This window comes from Lissotriton helveticus, chromosome 2_2 (assembly GCF_964261635.1).
Source record: "Lissotriton helveticus chromosome 2_2, aLisHel1.1, whole genome shotgun sequence".
NCBI lineage: Eukaryota > Metazoa > Chordata > Amphibia > Caudata > Salamandridae > Lissotriton > Lissotriton helveticus.
In genome coordinates this window covers 114,534,711-114,554,683 of record NC_136060.1, presented here as the reverse complement: position 1 = coordinate 114,554,683, position 19,973 = coordinate 114,534,711, and the positions used below count along the sequence as shown (strand labels likewise).

Below are 19,973 nucleotides of genomic sequence, written 5' to 3'. Positions count from 1 at the left end.
CGCTTCAGATCACTTACTCTCCCCTTGCCTACCAAATAATGAATGTGTTCTTGTGTAACATAACTAGTGCTCATGTAAAGCACTCCAATACCTTCGGGTCAAGCTTGTGCTACATAAAACTACTACAATAAAACATCTGGTCTGCACTAGCTAGATGGGAGGAGGAGGGAAGAGAGGTAATCACCCACTCTACTGTGTGATGGACTACAAAAATGTTCTCTGATTGAAATTGCCGGAAAGAAAGTTAAACACACGAAGGAGGGTCTTTTCCTGAAATGCACCAATAAGAAGCCAGCATTTCTGAATGCCATAGCTAGTAACCAATGGCAATTGGTGGGTTTGCCAAACCCCACAGAAGAGATCTAACAGGTCGATAGAAGCTCGATCTTAAAAAGTATAAACAAAATGCTTAGGTAAGGAGAAAAAAAAGAACTGGAAGTAAAGTCAACACATCAGGAGTAGGGAACCGAACTAAACAGAACAACCAGCCAATCTTGTACAAGGAGCAACTTCAGACTCTACTTTACATACGTTCACCCCTTTGGTGTTTGCGTCGGCCACGCAAGCACTACCTCCCTGGTGGGGTGCACGTCCGTTGGACGTCGAAGCCCCGCCCGCTCATTAATTCTCCCAAACTGCAGGAGAATTAGCACCGCCGTTAAGGGGTTAAAGTATTGCTTATAATACTGTCTGTGACAGGAAGCTAAAGCTAAATGCAAAAATGAGTCTTTGACCGTAAGCATGTTTCTGAGGGATACATCTGCCAGTGGATTCCTCACCATGTGAATGTCTCCTGAGCCAGCAGCATTCGGGAATTTTTCGTAGCTCTCCATGCCAACGAGGACGACATCACAGAAGCTTGGTCTGCTGACGTCACCGGAGCCATAAGAGAGCCTCGTCGGCGTGATGACGCCAGATCCCTTTTTTCCGCACCGTCGACGCTAACGTTTTTTTGGGACTCTCCGTAGTTTTGTTGCTACATTGTGTTTTTGGCTTGCTTCTCTTGTTTCTTTTCCAAAGATGTCTTTGAGGAGTCGGGTTTCAAGCCCTCTCGGGAGTGTGGGGGCCATATGTCTATTACGGACCCCCACAAGGATTGTGTCTGGTGCCTGTCGTCGGATCACGATGTCGAGGGTTGTGCTTGCTGTCGCAAGATGAATCCGAAGGCGTCGAAGAAGAGAGCGGCCAAGCTGTTCAGGTTGAAGATGAGAAAGGAGAAGAGAGGTCGAGGAGGATCAAGGTCGAGGTCGGGTTTGAAGTCGACGTGGGGTCATTCTTCAAAGTCAAAGAAGCACTAGAAGAAGAGGCACGGCTCACGACGCTGTTCAGATACGGACGCAGCTCCGAAGTCGGCTTCTCCAGCTCCCTTGCATCGTAATGACTATGTCTCTCCTACTCCTTCATGCTCGAATCAGGGTACTCCTGCTCACTCGACTTTGCCTGAAGCTTCACTGGCGTGCTCTCCGACGCCAGCGCCGGGTTTGCCCGAGCCCGAGTCCGCTAATGCCTCAGCCTGAGTCTGTACCGGGCGCTTATCCTCCTTTCCCTGGCCAGGGGCAAGACCCATTGCATTACTTGCAATGTATGGTGTTTTTGCAAGGGCTATGTACCCCTCTGGAGAACCTTCGGGTCCCATGGATCCTATGGCCTTTAACCTGGCGGTTCCTCAAGCTTATGCTCAGGCTTCCTTTATGCCGTTTCTTCCAGCGGCGCCGTCCTGGCATTTCCCGGCGCCCAGGACATCAACGCCGTTTCCTTCATCTTCGACCTCGCTTGACTCAGGCTGTGCCTCTGGATCCATGTTCGACGCCGGCCCTGGATCCGTCGGAGTCGTGTCAGCCGCCGCCGGTTCCGAGGATGAGGTCCAGGCGAGAGGAACTGAGGATTTTGGAGGAGCAGCATTTTCGTGCAGAAGAAGAAATGGAGGAAGGGGAACTTCAAGAATCAGAGGACTTATTTGAAGGTTTGAAGGAAGCAAGTGGCCTTGATATGTCCCTGGAATGGGAGTTTTCTCCTCCTTTGGATGCTCCTTCTAAGGATGTGGCTCCTTATCACACAGTCATAAGGAAGACAGCAGCACTTTTTTACCTACAGCTTCCAACAGCTGAATTCAAGTCCAATATTTTGACTGAGGTTCTTCATTCTCCTTCCACTGTCATAGAACCTCTATTGCCTTTAAATGATGCCATCGCTCAACTGGTTTTGGAGGTCGGGCGTAAGCCCTGTTCAGCTCCAGCAGTTTCTAAATCTGTTGCTAGGAGGTATAGGGCGGCTCCAGGGGATCCGAACTTCCTAACATCTCATCCTTCTCGTGAGAGCCTGGTGGTTCAAGCTGCATGTTCTAAAAAATCTTCTGGGCACTTTCCTCAAGTCCCTGAAGATAGGGAATCAAAAAAGCTTGATCAGTCTGCTAAAAAGGTGTTCTCCTCAGCTAGTATGACCTTGAAGTCGACAAATGCCACCTTTCTTTCAGGCCATTACATCCACGCTCTAATGGACTCTGCGAAACAGCTTGCTCCTAAATTGTCTGAGGAGGACAGATAGAATTTTAATGAGGTTTTGGCAGACACTCAAGCAGCTGCACGCCAGGTTATTCAGAGTGGCCTGGACACTGCGGACTCTGTTGCCAGGATTATAGGTTCTTCGGTTGCCACAAGGAGAAGTGCTTCGCTCAAGTCATCGGAGTTCTCTCCGGATGTGCAGGCAACACTTCTTGACCTCCCTTTCGATGGTTCTGGGCTGTTTGGGGAAAAAAAGCAGATGCAGCCGTAGAAAGTTTCAAAGACAGCAAAGCCACAGCTAAGTCTCTGGGCCTACAGGCGCAACCTAGAGGTTCCTCTTACAGGAGGTACAGAGGTTTTGGAAGGTCGTCCTTTCGGACCTACAGGAAGCCTCAGCAGCAGCAGCAGCAACAGCAGAAGCAGCAAAATACCCTGTATAAGACCTACAGGGGCAAGAACAGAGGTCGTCCATGAGGTAGTCAGCCCTCCTCCTCCTCCTCTACCTCCCCCCCCCCCTCTTGCCACAGCAAAGCAGCCCTAGATTCACCATTCTGGATCATGTTTGTCCTGTGGGGGGTCGGCCTACCCATTTTCTGCAAGATTGGGAATCGGTTACTACAGACCTTTGGGTTCTAAATTTTGTGGAGATGGGTATGCTCTTCCCTTTCGAGAATTCCCACCAAATTACCTTCCTTGCCAAGGGCCTTGCTCAGAGGACCACCTTCTTCTCCTGCAGGAGGAAGTCCTAAAATTACTAAAAAAAGGTGCGATAGAGGTGGTTCTAGAGCTGGAATGGAGTCAGGGATGCTACTCCCGGAATTTCCTGATTCCCAAGAAGGATGGCAGGTTACGTCCAATCCTGGATCTCAGGATCTTAAATCTTTTTCTGAAGCAGGAAAAGTTCAGGATGCTCACCCTAGTGCAGGTTCTTAAAGCGCTGCAACAGGAAAACTGGATGGTGTTGATCGACTTGCAGGATGCGTATTTTCATATCCTGAAGTCGCACAGGAAGTATCTCCGTTTACGGTCGGGTCGCAACATTATCAGTTTGCAGTACTCCCATTTGGACTTACTACTGCTCCTCGAGTCTTCACCAAGGTGATGGCAGTAGTGGCAGCCCATCTCAGGAGGTCGTGGATTCCCGTTTTCCCCTACCTGCACGACTGGCTGATCAAAGCCGAGTCGCCAGAGAAGATGCTTCATCATCTGCAGGTTACAACTCAGCTGTTGTACAAATTGGGTTTCTCAATAAACGTGCCCAAGTCTCACCTGGTGCCCTCTCAGCGCAACCTGTTTATAGGGGCGGTACTGGACACTACTGTGTGTCGAGCATTCCCACCTCCTCAAAGGATTCTCTACATACAGGAAATTATTCCTTTGTTTTACAATTGAGTGGTTGTTCCAGTCCTGAAGGTCCTTCGCCTGCTCGGTCTGTTTGCTTCCTGCATTCTGTTGGTCAACCATGCACACTGGCACATGACGGCGCTTCAGTGGTGCCTCCGCAGGCAGTGGTATCAGCACAACGAAGATCTCAGGGAGTTAGTCAGGATCTCCAGAGAAGCTGCAGCGGATCTGGCTTGGTGGAGCGTGGAGGGCAATCTATCTCAGGGAAAGCCCTTCCATCTACCTCCATCGGTGGCCACAGTGATAATGGATGCATCCACTCTAGGGTGGGGTGCTCATCTGGGGGATCTGGAGATCAAGGGTCTTTGATTTAAGTTTAAGTCCCTATAAGTTCTTGGTAAGCCCACAATAGATCTTTTGCTTGCGCTGGCTGGAAACAATGTATTGGCACAACATAGCTTCATTAACATGCGTTTTTGGAAATCTGATGTTTTAACAAAGTTTTACCTTTTACTAGGGCTTTCAGCTATACAGCATTTATCCGATACATTTGTGTTTAAATTATGTCTTTACATCTGTAGGTGCAAACGAGGTCTTGTTGGTGCCTGACCGATATGTAAATGCCCATATGTTGTGGAGATATTTTACTAATTTATCAGAGTTTGCTGCTTGTTAATCTGCCACAAGTGTAAAGACCAGTACATGAAAGCAATATGGTCCATTTGTAAAATACGTTGTGGACCTCTAACCCTCCTTTAGCTCAATAGGCCCACGCTTTTAATAACAGCATTGTTCTGGCTTTGCAGTAATGTCTGGAGCCCTCAGCTTTAATGAGAGTAGAGGTTCTGACCTGCTGCCTTGAAGGGACTGCCGAGTAGTGTCCCTTACACTCAAGGAGTGTGTTCCACCACCCCGAAGGCATGAGTAGGCTATCATTTTAAGGTCACAGAGAATAATTGAAGCAGCTGTTTAACGCAATATAAAGGAACATTGCTTTTCTTTCTTCTGCTCTGTTTTTTAGCTTACAATGATAAGCAGAGAGAACATGTTTATTTTGTGCATGCCTTATACAGTGAGAGAAAAGCTAGAATCTTTCTGCATGTTTCTACACACCCTGAGGCAGTACAGCTTTTTATTCTTCACATTTGCAAACATGCAGGCCTAAATTCCTTACGTGCAATAGTTCCCTTCTTTTGGTATTGTTCTCCTGGACCTCTTGTTTCGTTTTTTTGCACTTCAGGCACAATTCTTTTTCCACTTTTTTTTAATTTTGTGTTTTAACAAAGTTACCATGATGCAATGGGAAATTAAAAATGGTCATCCTGTACACTTTCGTTCACAATGTATGCATGTGCACGCATCATGACACAAACAGGAGTATGTGTCACAAAACATGGGTGTAGCCATCTTGTAATTGGATTTCATTTACGGAAAGCCCATTTTAAGATTGACAGCCATGTGTGTGCATGAGTCTTGAAGCATGTGTTCCCTTGCCAATGCCAACAAGCATTGGAAAAGCCAGAAGCGTGTCTGTTTAAAAATGCACAAAGAAAAGTGCACTAAAGGAAAGAGAGGTTAACAATATTAATAACTTTAACTTTAAAGTCTATAAATTACTAAAACAATTCAGTGTATAACAGCAACACACAGTTTGCACTTTTGCTAGAAAAAAATGGTAAAAAAGTCTCTATTCTAGTGCCATGCCATTCCTTCCATTTGTAGTCAAATGAGACCGGTTGACATTTCCAATGCTTGTTTGTAAAAGATGTGCTAGTGGGTGTGAAAGGTACATGTGAGTAATTGAGTGCAACTGGTGATGGCATAGCAGTGTGTGGCTATATTTTAATTTGCTGATACACTGTAGCATATTTCTCTTAAAAAAATAAAAATCTCAGGCATGGATTGCTGTATGATGGCACAGAAAACAGACATAAACCCTTCAGATTGAGGAATTACTGTTTGGGCTTGGATTTACTATGCAGTATTTTGCATGCTATTCTTTTTCTGTGTAGTTTAACACACACTTATCAACTGCTCTTTGCAGGTTATACAAGTTTGCAGAAGGTTTTGATAAAAGTGTATATGGTGCTGATGTAAGGTAGAGGGAGGGTGTTGTGGAGGGCCAGGTCAGGGCCTGACACGTGGCGGCTGAGCTATGAAATTAGCGACACAGACACTGGTTAGCTGGTCAGCCGGAAAAGACCCCGAGCGGTCTTCCGCCTTGTTTATTTATACCGCGGTGCGAGCCCGCCCCGGGGTATGCGTGGATGCGTGCATAGATAGCAACATTGTTTGGGAGAGCCCGTGTGGCTCTCTACATCCCTCCTTCAATTTAGTCTGTTCTTTCAAAGTCAATCTTCACCTTAAGGAGATGTCCAGGCGAAGTCTCTCAACTTCTGGCTTGGTCTTGGATTAGGTCGCAGGCTGTACCGCTGACTCCGGGCAAATGGAGACACTCCAACCCCAGCCGGGGCTGTTTCCACACTTTCACCACTTGAGATCAGACTCGGTCTGCTGGAGTTGACCCTGGTGTCTTGAGTCGCCTGTCTGAGTGGATTTTCTCCATCCTGCCTTGGGCATGGTGACCCTGGGACTGACGCCCCAAGGTCCAGACCAACATCCTCTTCAGCCTCCTGATCATCCATCGTTTCTTGAGCTGTCGCCGGTTCTCTCGTCTTCTTGAAGCAAGACGCATTGCGGGTTACTACCTGCCCCTCTCGCCGGGCAGTGACCATGGTCCCTTGAACTCTGTCTACAACCCACACCTCCGGCTCATAGGGTGTTCGGAACTTCCACCCGGGGTGTCGATCCCTCACCACTACGGTGTCTCCTACTTGCAGCGATGGCTCTTTGGTGTGTCGTGCCTCACTCGCTTTCCGATTGGTGGCTCGCCTCCGAGCTTGAATGGCCTCGTCGTTTCTGTCTTCAGGCACCCACGTGTGGTCAGTCGGGATGCTGTCTCGAGGTGCTCTCTTGAATAGTATGTGTGCTGGGGCACATTTGGCGGTGCTATGTGGCGTCTGCCGATATGCCCCTAGAAACTGATCGAGGGCAACTTCGGGATCCTCCCCGCTGTCTACAGCAATCCTTAGGGCTCGATTGAGGGTCCTCATCAGTCTTTCGACCTCCCCATTCGCCTGGGGCCACAGTGGGGTAATCTTCCGGTGCTTAATCTGGAGGCTCTCGAGGTAGTTCTGAAATTCTCTGCCTTGGAAGGGTGGCCCATTGTCTGATTTTATTTCTTCGGGGAGTCCCAGGGTGGCGAAGATGCGATTGAGGGCCTTCTTGACCTGGGGAAACACCTTTGAGGATATTACTTCCACCACCGGGAAGTTTGAGAAAGAATCGACTAGGACTAGTGTGTGCCGGCCGTCTGGGAAGCTCCCGAAATCAATGCTGAGGTGTGTCCAGGGCGTCTGAGGGGCCTCTTCTGTTATCACTGGCGCTGGCGCCGGATCACTGCCGGTGATAGTGCAGGCATGGCAGGAGCACACCATCTCGTCAACCATGCTGTCCATGGCTGGGAACCAGACCTTGCTTCTCAGATGGGCTTTCATTTTGGCCATCCCCTGATGACCCACGTGCGCCAGCGCCAGCATCTGAGGCTGAAGGTTCTCAGGTATTACGAATGGATGTCCTCTTAAGATGACCCCTTCGTCCCCCACGCTCAGCTCGCTCCTGACTTGCCACAATTGCTGGCGCGCGTGGCTGATTTCCGACCGAAGGCTTTGTGCTCCATCCAGGAAGCGGGCCCAGCGGTTTCCTTCAAGAGCCTGACGGACTCTGGATAACGTTTTGTCCTCCGCAGTTACTTCTCCTATCTCTTTCAGCGTCATAGTTTCGGGGCACGCTGCTTGCGAAATCATATGGACGAATGCTTCAGCTCCCATTCCATCTTCCTGTGGGGGAAACGGATTGGTGACGTCGGGATGTCGGGACAGGTAATCGGCCGGGTTGTGCGCCCCGGGTCTGAAGACAATCTTGAAGTTGTACCCTTGCAGCTGGACAGCCAAGCGTTCTATCCGTGGGGGTGCCAGCCTGGAAGATCCCGCGAACAGTGGCAGCAGCGGCTTATGGTCCGTCACCACAGTGAATTCTTGGCCACACAGATAGAGGTGGAAGGGGTGGCATGCCCACTTTATGGCCAGTGCTTCGCGTTCGATCTGGGCGTACCTGGTTTCCGTGTCGGTCAAAGCTTTGCTGGCGTACGCTACACGCTTCCATACCTCTGGCCCATGCTCCTGCAGGAGTACAGCACCTAGACCCACCAGGCTGGCATCGACTATCGGCTCCGTTTTGCGACGGGGTTGGAAGTAGGCCATTACCGTAGTGTCTAGGAGATTTGTTTTTATCTCCTGAAAAGCTTTGTTCGCCGATACTGTCCATTCCCATTTCTGGTCCAGCCGCGTGAGGGCTCTTAGTGGTTCGGCTAGAGCTGCCAGGTTGGGGATGAACCGGCCACAGTAGGTGGCCATGCCCAGTAAGCTCCGCACTTCAGTGGGGTTCCGCGGGGTGCTAGCGGCCTTGATCGCTTCCGCCTTCTTGGGGTCAACTTTCAGACCCTCCCTCGTGAAGATGTATCCGAAGAAGTCTATGGACTCCTGGTAAAAGGAGCACTTCGACCAGTGTAGGGTCAGTCCACTGTCAACCAGTCTCTGTAGGGTTGCCCTCAGGTGTGCATGGTGTTCTTCGAGAGTCGCAGAGTACACCAGGATATCGTCGCTGAGGTTGATTACTCCACTCAGCCCTGACAGCACTTCACGTATAGCATTTTGGAATACCTCAGCGGCTGAGGATACGCCAAAGCTCACCCGCCGGTATCGCCGTAGTCCTACATGGGTCGAGAAGGTAGTTATGCACCGACTCGCTGGTTCCAACTCAAGCTGATGGTATCCCGAGTTGAGGTCCAGCTTCGAGAACCATTTGGCCCCGTTTAGGTCGGCCACTATGTCGTCCATGGTAGGGGTGATGTGCCTCTCCCTTTTGACGGCCGCGTTGGGCAACCTCATATCTACGCACAACCTGATCGCTCCTGGTTGTTTTGGCTTGGGCGCTACTACCAGCGGGGATACCCAGAGTGTCGGGCCCAACACCTTCTCTATCACTCCAAGGTCCTCCAGCTTCCGGAGCTCTTCTTCCACTTGTGGTCTCAGATTAAATGGTACCCGTCTGTGTCGGAGGGCTACCGGCCTTACAGATGTGTCGATATGGAGCTTGAACTTCCTTCCTTTCAGTTTTCCTAGGCCTTGGAATAGTTCCGGGAATTCTTTCAAGAGAGTGTCTGCATGTGCCTGATGCACCTGATTTGCAAAGAATACGAGTCCTAGGTCCTCTGCCGTGTGGCAGCTCAGCAGGGTGCCTTTCTTTCCTTCCGTGATGTGGAAACGCGCCTCTGTGGAGTATTCCCCATTCACGACGGTCGTCTGGATAACTCCTCTCAGCGGCAGCGGATCGGGGGACATCTTGTCGTACTGGTCCGAGTCCATGACATTGACTGATGCTCCCATGTCTATGAGAGCCCTTATCTCCGTGCCTTCAATGGAGACAGAGTACATGGGCAGCGGCCTCCTCCTGGTTGACACTCTGCTGACATAGGAGATGACATATACCTCATCGTCATCATCGTCTTCATAACGTGGCCGCCTTCCTTGGGCCTTGCCGTCGGGGGGAGGTAGCTCCTGGTCTAGCGAAACCTGTCAAATGCGCTGCGTCACGTTTCCGGGTCTAGGCCCTGCTGGTCTGTATTTGCCTCCTCGGCACACTGCCGCGAAGTGGTTTAGCCGACCACATTTCAAACACGTCTTTCCTTTCGCCCCAAACGTCGCCGCCGCTGGGTGGTCTTCGCCACAGTATCCACATTGATTTTCTTGGGAGGTGGTGGCCCGTGAGCGAACTGTCTGGGGTCTCCTCTGGATCGCGTCGACCTTTTCTTCCTTGATCGGCATCGTTCTTGTTGTCGCTGGCGCGACCACTGGTGTTCTTAAGGCGACCTCCATTTCTTCTGCTCTTGCGTCTGAAAGCTCGTGTGAACGGGCCAAAACCAATATCTCATCCAACGATATCCCGGGCTGCCGGAGAATGAGTTTCCTCAGCAATTTGGAGCGGCAGCCCACAATGATTTGGTCACAGATTTACTCCCTCGGGTTGGTGAACGGGCAGGTGCTGGCCAGCCGGCGCAGCCGTGCGTAGAACATGTCCACCTACTCTGATTCGGCCTGCCATGCCCGTTTGAATTTTAACTTTTTAAAATCGTTGTTGAGTTGGGGGTCGAAATGGGTGTTGAGCGCAGCGACCGCCGCGTCATAGTCGTTGTCTTGTCCCGTGTTGGGGAGCCTTTCGAACAGGTCATAAATTTCCGGACCTCCATACAGGATGAGAAGCGACCTCTTGACCGTCCCGTCTGTCTCCCGGGTGCCTTTGAAGTAAAGATTTAGCCTTCCAACCCATGCCTTCTATCTCGGCGCCACCGTCGCTGGATCAGCCGCCTCGCTGAATAGGGGAATTGGCGCCACGCCCGTGTGCATGTGGTTGTGTGGTATCGGTGCGATAGCCACGGCCTGGTTCTGGCCCGGTGGCGGCGGTGCGACCACCGCAGGCAGATTCTGTCCGTCCCCAGCTTGGCCAGCCCCCTGCGGTGTATTGGATATGATTTACGCTCTTCGCAGGTCTTCCGGCACTCGCCTGAGTGGCCTTGGCGCGCTGCACCCCCTTGCTCAGACTGTTGGACTGTCCAATGCTTGTTGGCTTATCAGAGGGGGGAGGAAGGGGTGTGTGTCGATTGTTGTCTGTGTCTTTTCCCACATGCTGAGCTGAGCGCTGAGCTGGGCCTCTTTTATTTATTTTTTCCTTGGATGGGGCCGGGGAAGTCCGTGTGGGCCCTTGGACCTGCCAATACTTGTTGCAGATCTAGGGGGGTTAGGCCGTCTCCCTCGCCTGCCGGCGCTTCACAGATTTCGCGCTGTAGGGGGGACGTTCCCAGGCCTCCCTGCTTCGACGCGGGGCCTTGGTGCTCCTTCACACCAGCTCAGATCAATCCGCCGGCTCTTGCCGGTTGTGACGCTGCATGGAACTCCGCGCCGCTGAGGAAGCACATGGGCAGGTGAGCCGCGCGAGGCTGCGCCGGCGGGGGCGAACGGGGTCAGACTCACCCGCACTTTGCAGAAGGCCGACACTTGCAGAAGGCCGAACAGCCGCGAAACGAACTCCCGGCGAGCCCCGCCAGCTGAAGGCGCTCCCGACGGGGAGACGCGTGGGCGGGCCTCAGAGCCGGAGTCCGACACTGGAGGAAGAGCGGGTGGGCTCCGCTGCATAGACAAACCACGCCGAGGCTCTGCAGGCATGGGGGGCGGCCAGGCAGGCGTGTGCGCAGACCGTCCTCGTCGCCAATGTGCAGGGCCAGGTTAGGGCCTGACACGTGGAGCTGAGCTATGAAATTAGCGACACAGGCACTGGTTAGCTGGTCAGCCGGAAAAGACCCCGAGCGGTCTTCCGCCTTGTTTATTAATACCCCGGTGCGAGCCCGCCCCGTGGTATGCGTGGATGTGTGTATAGATAGCAACATTGTTTGGGAGAGCCCGTGTGGCTCTCTACAGGTGTGTGAAGGAAGGAGTGGAAAGTGTTGGCTGGCAGGGGGGCATTGCTACCCCATGCCTTGTCTGAGGTTCAGGCAGGGATTGGAAAATGTCTAGGCCAATGAGTGTTGCGCATCTGAGTCCGGAAAGATCCGGAGCTCTTCACGAGGCCCAATCCGGGTTCCGCGCTGCTCACAGTACGGAGTCGGCCCTGGTGGAAATCTCTGAGGCAGTCAGAGAGTGTTTGGATGGTGGCGGCAGAGCGGCTCTAATTTTATTGGACCTCTCTGCCGCGTTCGACACGGTACCCCACCAACGCCTCCTGGCCAGGCTCGCCGACATCGGTATTAGTGATCTTGCATTAGATTGGCTGAGCTCATTTCTGACGGCAAGATCTCAACAGGTTTGGCTCCCTCCTTATTCATCATCGGCTAGACCTCTCTTGACAGGGGTCCCTCAGGGCTCGACTTTGAGCCCCCTGCTTTTTAATATATATCTGACCCCCCAGATTGAATTAGCCGAACATTTGGGAGCCAAAATTATAGCATACGCGGACGACACGCAGCTGTTGTTCACCTGGCCTGGAGAGGCTCTGGAAACAGAGCAGATCCAGAACTGTCTGTCCTCAGTCTTCAATTGGTTAGCGTCATCTCAATTGAAGTGTAATGAGGACAAGACCGAAATCCTGCTCTATGGCCAGTTCCCTCCTGACTTTAGGATCCTACTGTGGCCGGAGGGCTTCCCCATACCATGTGCCTCAAATACCTTGGCTAAGAACCTTGGGGTCTGGTTTGGGGAAGACCTTCGATTTGAGGGGCACATTAAGAGGCTCACTGGAGGCTGCTTTGGGACCTTGAAGTCTCTTAGAAAGTTGTTCCCGTATCTGCCTGCCTCTGCTCGTGAGTCAGTCGCGAGAGCTTTAATTCTCTCGCGCCTGGACTATGCCAACGCCCTGTTTAGTGGCTCTCCGGCCTACTTGATAGGGCGGCTCCAGATTATTCAGAACGCTACCGCCAGATTACTGGGGATTATCTCCAGGCGGATTAGCGTTAGGAGTTACCTGGAGAGTCTGCACTGGCTGCCGGTGCCGCATCGGATCACTTTCAAAATTTTGACTCTGGCCCATAAAGCCATCAACGGCCGGGGTCCCGTTTATCTGAGGAAACGATTCATGCGGTACACCCCCAACCGAGAATTGCGTTCAGCAGCTCAACATCTGCTGCAGGTTCCGCGTTTTCGGCGCGTCCGGTTGGGAGGACACTCTGTGGCAGTAAAGGCCGCGCGCGCGTGGAATGCGCTCCCAGCTTCTCTGCGCAGTATTGCTGACTTCACGGCTTTTAAGAAAGCGCTAAAAACTCATTTGTTTAGATTAGCTGTCTAGTTCGTTAGGTTGGTTCAGGGCTTTGCTGTTACAATTTCTTTTTCTTTCTTTTTCCGCGCCAGGATACTCCGGCAGTAATTGAGCGCGCTATAAAACAGCTTAATAATAATAATAATAATAATAATAATAATAATAATAATAATAATAGTAGATGTGGCATACTATTGTTGTTCTCCTCACTTACTCATGAAGCCATCAGTACTATAGGCTGCATCCTTGAATTTAGCAGTACTACAAGAGCAAGCCAAGGCAAAATCTTACTGAACTTAGGCAGTAGAGTTCAGATACACACCGTAGTAACTGCAACCGTGCTTCAGAAAGTGTGACATTCAGATGCACTTCTTCTTAAATGCTTCCATGTGCCAGAACATGTAGCATTCTGAGGTGGATATTGTTTAATTGGTTCCATATATCAGAACATATATCTTCGTTGACCTATAGATCCTATTCCTTGCACTTCAAACCATATAGCATGCTAATGCAAGTCTTCTCAAATACACCCGTGACTTAGAACATTTAGCATTAATGCACCCCTGTCCCAGAGAATATTACATTCAGAGGCAGCACTTGTTCAGCGTTTCCGTGTTTCAGAGTATGTGCTCATATGCTTATCTTTCCATCCTCTAGTCAACCAGTTTCTACCCATTAACTCGAACGTACACGTTCGTCTACTAATACCATCCCATCCATCCGTTATCCACCCACGATCATGCATTCATCTATCTACTCAACTTACACACATGCCTTCATCCTCCACCCGAATCCATTCTTGTACCCATCTAGTTATGGCCCACACACATCGTTACAGTAACATATCCAGTGCTGTCCATGCCATATCCATGCAATTATCTTTTCGTCTATGTATCCATCCACAAAGTCATAAGTCTATCCTTTCAAGTCTCATGCATTTTCTCGTATTTGTGTTATCTGTCTGCATGTGTTCCTGCTTGTATGTTGTCTTCGTGTTCATATGTGCTCCTGTGTGCATTGTTCGAGTGTATACCGGTGGTTGTATGTGTATTATCTGATGTTGCATCCAATCGTGCCACACCACCAAAAAGCCATTACGACAAAAAACTGCAAAAAACAGCAAACAACATATATTCCTAAAATAAGACAAACACATACTTGTTCTCAGCACACATGCAAAACAAAAGCTGCTTTGTACACATCACCCCTGTTCTAATGAGGACCATATTCATTTTAGCTGTCATTACATCGCCTATAAACAGTCTCAAATTGGTATTTTAAAAAGACTTATTTTAAAATACTCAGAATTACAAGAAAATCCAGAAAACATCCTAATGATGTTTATACACTTTAGTCACTTTTGAGAACTAAAATATTCCAGCAGTTGTACATTGGCCACAATTGTCAATTAAGATTATTCATAACCTTGAACAAACAACATATTTCTCTGAGCTCAACAAGATTGTAGATTCTTTCAGTACCATGATTTGAAAGCCATTACGGAATTACAAGGTTTCATTTTAAATCAGAAAAATAATATATTTAACCTGCTTCTCTATGACTGATATAATAACTTTGAGTAATTCAACTTTTTGGAGACAAATTCACTTGGTCTGTACCAAAAAACTGTTACTTTATGCATCCATTTAATGTTTCGCTGAAATTACCTAAAAATGACACAAGTACATTTTTTTTTCAAGTATAGGCTTTAATGAAAAACATGAACAAATACCTTTTTTAGCGAAAGCCTGCAGATCTCCTTCCATTACGTGGCTGCAAAAAACATAAGGTACGTATAAGAAAAATCACAGTTTCTAAATAAACCCAAGCTTCCTAACTACATAATTAAATACTTTTCTCCTTTTTTTTTTTTTTTTGTTTTTACTATCGGCAACCAAAAAACCCCAAAAAACTAAAATCAGGGTTCTGACTCGATTAATATGATCTGGGATGTTTAAAGTGTTCCTTTGTGATCAAATAATCTTTAAAGATATAACAGTTTAATTATGCTAAAAAGGAAGAAAAGGTTAAGTTGAAGAGTCATTAATATCAAAAATATTTGACACAACTGAGCCATAAAAGTTTGTATAAAACAATATACATTTCCACACAGAATAATAAAGTCATTAAGAACAATTTAAAATGCATATCCGTGAGAACACTTTAAACGTCTTAATCTAAATAATTTGCTGCGAATCCTAAACACAGTTAAAATATAATTTGGGACTCCATATATAACATCTATGCAATTTAGGGTTAATAAAAAAGCCAGCACCAAGTCATGAGACCTTATCCCGGGTGCTAATGATAATGGACGAACGAATTGACTTCTCTGCTGGGTATAAAAATACAAAATAAGATAAAATGCTTCGTGCTTTGATATGTAGTACCATCACATGGGCAAGGCGGGAGTGAGAGAAACCACGTACCCTGGGTTGGGAAAGCTTCCAGAAAATGTATTGTTTTTAATCGAAACCTAGTCAGCAAAAATATTTGCCTCTCATTCAGGCTCAGCTGCAAATAAAAAGTAGACTGTATTTGGAGCTGTTGATAAAACTCCATCTGCCTAGTGGGATTAATCGCCAGCCGGGACAGCTCGGAGCATTGGTAAAAAGTGCTTTAATTGTTGTAGTTGAAACATTGGTAAGAGTATCTGGGTAGATAAAATATTCCGGGGTGCCAATCCTGGGAAAGCTTGTTTTGATGAATCTGAACCAGCGTATATCTACACAATTGTCCAGTTTCATAAAATCTGTTGGCACTCTTCTACAAAAATGTGTCTCTGGATTATTCCAGATGTTTACCCAAAGCAAACAATCTCCTTATATACTTATTTTCAGGGGCAGCTCATCTACTAGGGCAGAGGAGCATCGTTCCCCCTCCTTTCTGAATTACTACCATTTTATGTTTCTGCTTCACACACTGCGAGAAAGCCGAAGGGTTTGGTTGCGGGCGGGCGGGTTCCGCTCTGTGCGCAGTGGAGGGCTGGTGTGCCCACTCAATGGCTGTTTGGTTGGCCCACTGGGGTCGCCCAAACCAGTCATGCACACTCTGCCCGTTCTCCTTGCAGGCTGCAATGTAGCCTACATGGACAAAGTGGCCTCCTCGTAAACGCCTGGCAGGGTGGTGTCCCCACAAATCACAAAGCTGCCATTGCAGCGTTGTGATAGGCTTATGGGATGGGAGGGAGACTGCCTGCCTCTTGTTACTGCCAGAAGCAGGAGAGCAGTAGTAGGCACAGAGAAAACACCGGACCCGGCCGCCGGAGAGGTACGTTTAAAAACATTACGCGACCACCTCCCTTGCGAGTCATCACCAGCAATTAATGCCGGTCGCAACTGCTTATTTCCTGTTCCTTGCATTGAATTACAGTTTATTTATCCCCAAACTCCAGGCCCAAAAGAGAACTGATAGACATTTACTTTTAAAAATAGAAAGCAATTCTTTGACTGGCTTGTGTCCTAGTCTCTTAGCAAATCTAAAAACCGCATTAATCGACTTTTGGAATTGCATAGCTCTGACATTTAATAAAAACTTCCAATTAAAATCCACATCAAATTGCACTCCCAAATATGTAAAATGAGGGACTTTTCTGATTTCTTCACCTGCAAGTAAAACTGTTCTTGGTTTAGCTATTTTTGGTCCACATTTCATTCTAAACGATTTAGTACAGTTAGTTTCAAGTCCCAAATGATTCATATAAACAATAAAAGCATCAAGCTAAATTTTTAGGCCATTCACTTATCTCACTTTGAGGACGGCATACTCTGGCTATAATAACACAGGGATTTGACATGAGTTACCTACCCCATGATATATCCTTCCCCACTTTACATAGATGTTCTACTGGCCCATTGATATACAGTAAAAAACCGAAATGGTGCCAGGACACACCCCTGTCTAACCCCCAGATCAGAAGGGAATTCTGGTAAATCCCCATCCTTGCTATTAAGGACTCTGACTGGTGTGCACTTGTGGCGCCTGCTGAGCAGTGTGATAGTTGCTCCATCAATCCCTAACAGTGCCATAACAGACCATAATTTAGGGCAATCCAATGTGTCAAAGGAACACGTTAAGTCCATAAAGGCTAGATGGACACAGTCTTTTTGTGCCTTTGTGTTTTTTGGGATAATTAGGAAGAGCTTTAAGGACTGTTCCAGGACCTGGTTGAAACCCAAATTGAAAGGCTAAAGCGCTTAAGTCTCAGACACCCGGAGTTCTAGTCTGGCCAAAATGACCCTGCCGAAATTTTTACCGTACTATCAAGCCTGGAAATAGGATGGTAAAAGGGAGGATGGCTTTTATCCCCTTTTTAAAAAATCAAGGCAATATTGGCTTCCTGCAGGTTTTAAATAGTGGTCCCACTGTTGAACCTTTTATTACATTGGTTATCAGTGGGGCTCAGAATTGTGGTAGGTATTGATACAGATGTATTGGAATTCTATCAGGCCATGGAGTTTTCTCTAAGGGGATGTTCTCTATGGCTAAAATTACATGATTTACTTCAATTGAACTACTAAGGGCCTGAACTGCTTTCATATCAGAAGGGACTTTTGGGTTCAAAGCCAGATTAGCAGTCTGGGGGTTACCACAAAATATTCAGAAAAATGATTCACTCAATCTTTAGCTAGTACAATAGTCTCTCGTTTAGGCATTTCGTCCCCCAGCAGAGTTCTAGAGTTCACAACCTGCCAGAAGGCTTGAGAACCTTTCATTGTACATGCAATTTGTAGGTCTTCCCAAGCCTTTCCTTCAGATCCATTTCCCTTTTTCTAATTGTCTTACTATACGCTTTTCTGGCTTTTACTAATTCCTCCTCTTTCCACGGGTTTCGGCTTAAAGCATGCTTTAAAGATCTGTGGGCTTCTCAGCAGGCACTGTAAAAACCATTTAGGGGTATCAGATGTTCTCCAGTATTGTATCTTTTATAGATACACATGCTTGAATCTACCCCGGTAACAGTAAAAATAGCAGTACTACATATATTACCATAGAGCGCAATAGAAAAGAAAAACGCATATTAGCAACCTTTTAACTTAATTTTATAGCATCCAAAGTTCAGCCAATCACAGCAGAGACCTCAGAGTAACCTTTCCCTACAGAGCCACCATACCTCAGATTTCTTACCGCATGTTGTGTGTCTCTCTGAGCTCTGTTCAGTGACGGCTAGTCTCTTCAACTTTTGACCTCCAGCTTTCAATTACGTTCGAGGTGCTATTGTTTTTTGTCTTTACCTCTCCTTTTCAAGATGCCAGAGCATAAAAATGGGTTGTTGAGGCCCTGTAAGACCTGTGGGAAGTGTAGACTCTGACGGCAGCTCCGCAGACAAGTGTCTTACATGCAGCAGCGAAGGTGCTGCAAATTGCTGTATCAGCGACGGCACCGTTATCGAACATGTTGACTGACCCGTCGACAGAGGGGAAAACCTGCTTCCTGCACCCCAAAGAAATGCAGGATTTCTCTAAAATGTCTTCTTTGCCTTCAGGTCATATTTTGGACTTTCAAGAGTCTGGGGATGAAGGTATGTTTGGCCCTGCCTTTAGCTCATCACAATTTGGGGTCAAATGCCAGGACTCTGATGATGAGGACATTGAGGACAACGATCCATCCTCTTACCTGGCAGGAGAATATTAGTTTTCAAATAGAGATCCTTCTTCTGTGCAGGGCCTGAAACTTTCCAGGAGTGTTACCCCTTTGATGACCAGGAGGAGGAACGCCATCACTTTAGGGAACTGTCAGTGTATGTTCCGCTATCTTTAGTGTTGGACTTACGTCCTATGATTGATGATTATTATAGACGCTTTCCAGATGCAAATGCTCCTCAAAGGCCTCCATCTCCTCAAGAGGCTCCTGTTGATCTACTGGGCCAAATCACCCCTAAATCCACCAGTGATAGATTATCATCACAGAGGATAGCCAGAATGTGGACCAGCAACAAATAGAGGAAGGAGAAATCCATACTGATGTGGATACTCATGATGAATGGGATGACTATAGAGGTCCTATGCCACCATATCCTAGTCCACCTCCTGCGGATTCTCCACCTGCAGACATTGATGGCTTTCACGATCTGTTGAAGTTTGCCCCCAAGCTCTTCGATCTGCCTGTGCCGGTTAAACAGACAATGATTTTTGTACGATTTCCAGCCAGGCACTCAGCGTTCCATCAGGGCTATCCCCATAGTGGATTTTATTGTGGCAGGAGGGCCTCAAGCTAATGGAAACACCAGCCTCCATTCCAGCGGTGATTTCAAAGTCGGACAAAAAGTACACGACCGCACATGCCTTATTGGTCGTCCTAGGACAGACTCTTTCATTATGCAGGCAGCACAACCACGGTCCAAAAACCCAGTGTTCTGCACCCGCTGATAAGGAAGGTCTCCGGCTCGACAACATAGGGAAAAGGTTTTCTGCTCTTGTGGCCACCTCCATTAGGGCCTCCAATGCCATGGCTATTTTAGGAAGATATGACCGGCAGATGTGGTCGGACAAATCCTCATTTTTGAAGAATCTTCCCGAGGATAAAAGAAGAAAGCAAAGGACCTTCTGTCAAAAGGGGATACAGCATCTTCGGAGCTCATCAAGATTGCCATGGATGTGTCATCTACCGCCTTTCGCCAGATGGCAGGAGCAGCCTGCATCTTCGCAGGTAGACAATCGCTGAGGTGACTCAACGAGCAATACTGGCCCTTGTCAAAGCCTGTCCCTTTCTAGGTGCAGAGAAAGATATCAGTAATTGAGAGAATTTATGGAAAATCCTTGTTCTTTGCAGATAAAACTTCAAGCAGCGTTTACTGTCCAATGAATGGAGATTTGCTCCGCTGCCGAAGACGGATTAGAAAAGAACATTAGCAGGATTATAGGCTAATTGAGAAGGTATGTCGAAGGCCCTTTAGGTATGAAGGAAGGATTAGTACGCAGTATAACCCTGTCTGGCAGGGACTGGAGATATGGTTCTTTTATGGTGAACGCCTGAATTTCGCTGATACACCCAGCTGACGTAATGGCCAAGAGAAAAGCCACCTTCCAGGAAACAAACTTTAACTCCCATTTGTGCACTGGTTCAAATGGAGGTCGCTTAAGCTTCAACATAACTGCATTTAGTTGCCACAATATTGGAGGAGGTCTATCTAGTGGATAAGCCATGAAGAGACCTTTCATAAATTCTTTGAGTCTATTGGACCACAAAGAAGATTGATCCGAGTGT

At 47.9% G+C, this 19,973-nt stretch overlaps 1 protein-coding gene across 3 annotated transcripts in view; it reads right to left on the bottom strand.

Annotated features, from left to right (window-relative positions):
- NMU (neuromedin U) overlaps nt 1-19,973 on the bottom strand; it is a 482,937-nt gene that overhangs the window by 34,648 nt on the left and 428,316 nt on the right. For all 3 annotated transcript variants that reach the window (XM_078678177.1, XM_078678179.1, XM_078678178.1), the window contains one exon: nt 14,500-14,540. In XM_078678177.1, coding sequence (XP_078534303.1) covers nt 14,505-14,540 — 36 coding nt within the window. In that variant the 3' untranslated portion in view covers nt 14,500-14,504. The remainder of the gene's footprint in view (nt 1-14,499; nt 14,541-19,973) is intronic.